Raw genomic sequence first — 6,782 nt, 5'->3', positions numbered from 1 at the left:
CTTGGCACCCTCAGGCTTTCTAGTTGCAGAAGAGTATCTATTTAGTTGGCACCCTCTGCAATTTTAGTTGGACAACATTATCCAAGTAGTAGTTGACATCTTCAACCTCTCTAGTTGCACAAGAATATCTCATTAGTTGGCATCATCAACATTTCTAGTCGCACAAGAATATCTGATTAGTTGGCATCATCAGCATTTCTAGTCGCACCAGAATATCTCATTAGTTGTCATCACCAGCATTTCTAGTTGCAGAACAAACAGGATATCAAATTGCCATACTCAACTTTTTAATCTAGTTTTCCAGAGAACAAATATTTGTATGTAATGATAATTAATCACCTCTACCTTTTCTAGAGAACAAACAGGATAGTCACAAGTTATTTTTTCTGTATTCTCAAAATGTGTTACAAACAAGATGTTTTGCAATGCAGAACCCTAAGTAGTTGCACACTAGTTTCACAATGTATTTGACACACCTTTTTTTTACTTCTTTTAACTTACTAATTTTCACAATCCATTTACAATATTTTCTGGCACTTCTTTTGCACAGAGTGGTTATGTATGTTGCACAATTTGCAGTAAATAGGTTGCACAGATACAAAACAGGAGATTTGTTTAGTGTTTTTCTCACAAATTTGTTGTTCTAATGATGTGCAGGTTTATTTGTCAAGGACCTGACGTAGATTCTGCACATAATTCAATGCTACAATTCTTATACACTGCTATTTGGACGAAGAAAGAAGAAAGAAGATTCAGATGGCAGAAAATAGTTTTCATCTTTTTCTGTTTTTTCTTTAGTATATTGAACATATTTTCCCTACTGCATTTTCTATGTGACAAGACTATGTACGCTTGATGTTACTATGTTTTGTGCTTTATTAGTCTGCTTTGTTTTTGTTGCACAGATTGCAACAAAAGTTGGCATGGATCCATGTGTGGTTGCACAAATATCATTTCTTTTGCACAGACACTACATGCAGTTTTATTGTTCTATCTGCAACTACACATTGTGTTTATTTGCACATATCCAGGTAAAAGTTGGCTTATATTCATGTTTAGTTACACAAATAGATGGTTTTTTTTGCACAGGCACTACATCCTGTCTATTTTTGCATATGCAACTACTCATTTTTTTATATGCACACATCCAGGCAAAAGTTGGCTTAGATTCATGTTTAGTTGCACAAATAGATGGTTTTTTCACAGGCACTTCACCTGTCTATTTTTGCATAATGGTAGGTTTATTTGCACGCATCCAGGCAAAAGTTGGCTTGGATCCATGGTTAGTTGCACAGGAAAGTGTTCTATTGTGCAGAGATCATATTCAACTCAATTTGCTACTTCATGTTCCTTCTTCCTTCAACTATGGAGAAGACCGGAGAAGATTTGTGGCAGATCCAGAGGGAAAGGGAAGGGGAAAGTGAAGAAGGATGATCTGGAGGCTAGAGGGAAGTTACCTGATGCTGCTACCTGCTATGGCTTTGTACTCCCTCTTCTTAGAATTGAAGCTTTTCTGGCCAATTTCTTCATCTAGTTTTGCTCTGCCATGGCAGCTCTGTAGGGTTTGGATCTAGGCCTGGGATACACTTCTTTCGTGGAGAATCAAAAGGGCGACCCGTGGGGGGAGGAAGTGTGGGCGAGTTGTGCGTGGGATGCGTGGGGATGTGGTTATCACGTGACAGCGATGGGGGAGATTTTCTTTTTGTTGGGAGCGTGGGCAGTCGGGTAGGAAGGAACTTTCTTTCCTGGGACCAAGGGGGACAGGAAGTTGCCTTTTATGGCTGGCCGCTCCATCACGCTAGTGGGCAGCCGGCCGCCCACTAGACGCTCCCAACAAAATTTCGGTGTGAAATCAAATAGAGAAACAAAATTTAAAACGGTGTTAAAAGAAGAATTTTCTCGTGCTTTTTGTCGCACCACGACAGCGAACGAGAGCCCACAGCTGGGCCACGGCGCCGCAGCCAATCGAGGATGCCAGCCCCACCTGCAAGCGACAGAAAAAGACAACCCCACCACGTTTTCCAGAACGTCCTCCACCAAGCTCGAACCGACCACAGCCCACCCCACCCGTCCCGTCCCCTCAAACCAACGCACGAGCGAAAACGAAACCCTCTCCAGGATCCCGCGAAGCGAACTCCCCCCTCTTCCCTCTCCCGCCGCGCCCCCAAAATCCGATCGGCGGCCACCCCGCCGGCGGCGCCCAATCCTAGCGGCCAGGGGTTGATTCGAGCCTGCCCCGCGAGGAATCCGAGGGATTCGAGGCGGATTTCCTCCGGGGTAGGAAGGATGATGATGGGGTTCATGATGGGGAAGAGGAAGGAGCTGGAGCAGGTGGTCGACGGCCTCTGCGACTTCTCCCTCTCCGGCCCCGCCGCCAAGTGCCGCCGGCTGGTGAGCGCCCCCCGCATTCTCTCCCCTTTCTCGCGCGCCTCTGCTTGCTCGAGCTCCCGTCACGCGTCCCCTGCTTGCGCGCAAGCGGTTACGCTTCCAGTCGATGCTTCTGGTGCAGTTCATGCTCGGATCTGTCGTTTCAGATTGGGCAATTTTTTTCCAGCTCTGCTGGTTGGTTGAAGTAGCTGCTGGCTCCGTGTGCATGCTAGGTTTGCTACTGGCTGGGTGGAGTACATCTGTTGTATCAGGTGGTGGTTTGGTCTTCAGTGCATGCTGGGTGCTAACCACCCTGTAGACTTAGTTTTAGCTAGTGGTTCATGTGTATTGCTAGATGGATACCAGTTTGTGTGGCACTTTGGCCGGCTGCCTCGACGTTGTGCTTCTACTGTGTTTTGAGAAGCATGGTGAATGCGCTGCTTAATTGGTTGTTACTTATCTTGCATGTGCTTCATTTCTGTCATATATTAAACAGATTCGGGTAGGAGTTGCTAGAGGGCACCGGCATGTGGTTTTATGAAGTTTATGTATGATAAATGTAGTGGATGAGCTGGTTTGTTTGATGAATAAACCTCCAGGTAGTGTCATGCTACTGTAAACCTCCAGGTAGTGTCATGCTACTGTATTTTACACAATTACAAACCCAGAGAATTAAATTAATGTAATGGTTTAGATTACCTGGATTGCACTTCAGTTCATCGCCACACTTACTATCTTTCTATCTATGCTAGTATGCCTACTGTCAAGCCCATGGGCTGTGTCAGTGGCTATATATAAAGCAGTTCCATCCATGCATTTGCTTGATCGATTATATATTGTAGAGTTGCAGTCAATGGCATGCTTAATCTCTGCGGTACCTTCTCTTTACTGCTTTACAGTTAATTTAAGTGACTTTTTTTGCCCTTTCAAGATACTTTTGCAATTAACATCATCTTTTATGGCTCAAAATGTTTCACTGGGATAGCTCATTTGATTATATGCAGTTATGGATATACTTTGATAGCAAGTGTTAATTTCTTTATCTGTGCATTTACCAATGCATGTCCTCTGTTGGTATGAGCTTCAGCATTGTAAACGTTTATTGAGATATTCTGCTTAATAAACATATTGTTTCCTTGCATTCAGTTTAATGACCAGTATTAATGGCAAGTTACACTAGGAAGTGCATATGCATGTTGCATTTTTCAGTGCTTCTGTCTAAATGAGCATTCTTTCACTACAGGGTTTATCTGTTGCTGCAAGTATTTTATTCAGACATTTCTTGCACCTGTTACATTTTGCTGAATAAATGTTGCTTATTATTTGAAGGACCCTGGTCTCCCACCTATTTTGGAAGAAGAACCACCGTGTCCTTCCATCCCATATCAACATCAGATGCTAGGAGAGGAAATCAGCAGTGGTGCTAACATGCCCATTGTGGAAGATATGATAGAAGTTGCCATGCCATCTCATCTGTCTAGCGAGGACAAGACACTTGTTATATACAAGCCAGTAAACAAGCCTACCCTCTTTGGTCTCAGTATCGCAAACCCTTCAATCATAGTCAGTTCAGACTTGATACGTGGATTAAAGAGTAAGTCGATTATGATCAAACTTTCATTATATTTGTATTTGTCTTCTTATGCATGTTACTATTTATAATACTGCAGTACTCACATTGTGCATGTCTAACATGTTCTGGGTCAAATGTCATGTATAACAGCAGTTATTGTATCAACATTCTGTAAGCATGACGAGAGTGTTACATTCACGCCTTAATAAATAAGTTAGTGAGGATTTGAGGCTAGGTTTTAGATAGAAATCGGAGAGGTAGAAGAACAGACAAGAGGTGAGGCATGTAGAAGGTGAGGCAGTTGCGTGCTTCTGTTCTGTTCGATCTCTCTGGCTCTCTCTGATTTCGCTGCGTAGGGGCCAACTCACCACAAAGTCCTCCAAGGCCTGTGTCGCCACTCTGTCCCATTACTGTCACACACACAGCCCATAACAGTAAGAAACTGTGGCATAAATACTTCCAGTGGTGCTATATGCAAGTATGCACAGAACTGTAAAGGTCCAAGTGTTTTGTTGTGCCATGTAGCTAGTGCATATGAACATAACTGGATTCCTAAATGAAACATGGTTAAAGGGGGAGGTTCCCTCCATAACTGTACTCTGTTAGGTAGAAATGAGGCACCCTGCGGAGGCTGTGCCTCGAACGCCAGTGGTCGAACTCACAGGCGTGTGCTCTAGCCAACTGATAACAGCTTGGTCCTCATAACTCTGGATTCCTGTACACATGTTTCCTCCCATGCAGTTTCATCTCATATGCATTGCCTATTATTGGGAGGTAAGACGACGGTCAATTCTAAAGAAAACACATTCTGCATGTTGATACATTCGGGCCCTGTTGCACAGCATGATGTGCTTCATACGGCTTTTCTTTTCTTAGTATTCTCGTTGCTAACTTGTTTGTCCCCTGTTGTGCTAGATTTTAGCCATACATGCTTTTCAACAGTTATCTTATTCCTTTAGTTTTTGTTTGGTCTGTTCTCTATACTTTGAGCATGATTGGGTTGGGTCCCGTTTTCGACAACCTTCCTGTTTGCGAGCCACGTAATATTTGTCTACTTGTCTGTTGATGACATATAACCCCATCATTTTCTTTCTCGTCTCTCAGATCAACCTTTCAATCAGGGGAACTGTCATGGGCTGGAGGACAATTCTCCTGAGCGCAGCAATTGCTTGGCCTTAGTTCCTTGGTCGCCACAGCGGATTGCCATGACATCTGATTGGTCCGCATCCCCACCAGAAAGCACACAAAATGTTGAAGAGCCAATGGACGCTGATGAGACAGAAGTTATTTCTATGGACTTTGAGGAAGCGCCTCAAGCAACTCCGAGGGGAATCGACGTGGATAACATTCACCAGTGGCACCAGCACTGCATGAACCCGCCATCGCTGCCAAACCCGTCAGCGCCAGTCATGTGGTCGTGGTGACAAATCTGGAGATGTCGGCCCCCTTAACCGCAGGTTACTTACACACGAAGGATGAAGAAATTCCTATAGCTGGCCTCCACCGGAAGTGTATGTCTACTTTTGATGGATTGAGAAATGATTGCTATGTGCATAATAGTCCCTCTTTAGCATAGTTCTGATCTTCATCAGTAACGTCAATAGACTTCTGTGTTAGAAACGTCCCTTTTACAGCTACATGACTACATCGTTGGACTTGTGTGTTAGAAACAGCCCTGTTACCGGCTTACTGTTGGCGCCCCCAATTTAATTTGATCTGGTATTGTTGTTGCAACATGTTGGTGCCCTTTGCAGCTATTCTTGCAAAACTTAGCTTGCATTGTGGTTGAGACCACGGAGTATGGCCATGTCTTGATGATGTTAGACAAGTTAATCTATATATGGGACAATGAAGGGGCTCAACTTGTATGTACTCCCTCTGTCAATAAATGCAAGACAGTGATCTAAAACGTCTTATACTGTTTATTTACAGAGGCAGTACATTTCATCAAGCTTGCATTGAAATGCACTTGTGCGTAAATATGAGCAACATGGTTAAATTGACGTCCGCTGACATGTGGAGGTGCCTCTGCACAATCTGATTCCGTAGCCATCGGATGAGCCGTCACACGGAGCGCCAGCGCAAGCCCTTCTCTGCACGCTTCCAGCTCTGCCTGGAATTGCAACTTACGGTAAGCAGGGAACATGATTGCACAAGTGTCATTCTTGTACTACCGGCTGTGCCATCAGTCTCCTCGTATGAACCACATCCAACTTCGCTCACCCTACATCAGAGGTTTTGTTGACCACAGTTAAAACATGTAGGGTGTATTTGATAGCTTGCATCGTTTCCCCCCTTGCATATGTATCTCATCTGGGTCAGCTGAGCGGATGTAGGCTGAAAATCATGTTCTGCATATGGTTTGGTTGCCTTACTGTCTGCGTGTTTGGTTGCCTTACTGTCTGCGTGTTTGGTTGCCTGTTCACGGTTGTGCTCATACACTACATGGTAGTATTTAGTTGCATATACTCGGTTAGGACCGCTTACTTTGTACCCTATGTAGTGAGCTTATTATCACCTTACATACGATCATGCCAATAAAACAACACTACAATTATGACGAACTGGAGGATGATGAAGTTTTCGTCCCACACGACCCAAACTGTCTAGAAGGCTTGCCTACCTCAATATTGCTCTTTTGCTTGAGTAGAAACTTGGAGTAAGCATCATCTCTGTATAACGAGTCACTCTGAAACCCTCCCTCTGTATACCACATACCGCTTCGCCTAGCATATACTCCCTCCGTCCGAAAATACTTGTCGGAGAAATGGATATATCTAGATGTATTTTAGTTCTAGATACATCCATTTTTATTCATTTCCACGACAAATAATTCCGGACG

At 43.9% G+C, this 6,782-nt stretch overlaps 1 protein-coding gene across 1 annotated transcript; it reads left to right on the top strand.

The window, feature by feature from the left end:
• The first annotated feature begins 2,058 nt into the window (after positions 1-2,058).
• LOC123132203 (uncharacterized) lies at positions 2,059-5,741 on the top strand. The gene is made up of 3 exons (XM_044551976.1): positions 2,059-2,391; positions 3,697-3,961; positions 5,045-5,741. The coding sequence occupies exons 1-3, from the start codon at positions 2,287-2,289 to the stop codon at positions 5,362-5,364; spliced, it is 690 nt and encodes a 229-aa protein (XP_044407911.1). The 5' UTR covers positions 2,059-2,286; the 3' UTR covers positions 5,365-5,741.
• Positions 5,742-6,782: the final 1,041 nt, after the last annotated feature.

The sequence above is a fragment of the Triticum aestivum genome, chromosome 6A, assembly GCF_018294505.1.
Source record: "Triticum aestivum cultivar Chinese Spring chromosome 6A, IWGSC CS RefSeq v2.1, whole genome shotgun sequence".
NCBI lineage: Eukaryota > Viridiplantae > Streptophyta > Magnoliopsida > Poales > Poaceae > Triticum > Triticum aestivum.
The sequence above is the reverse complement of the archived record's forward strand: the minus strand, read 5'-3'. Positions and strand labels throughout refer to the sequence as shown.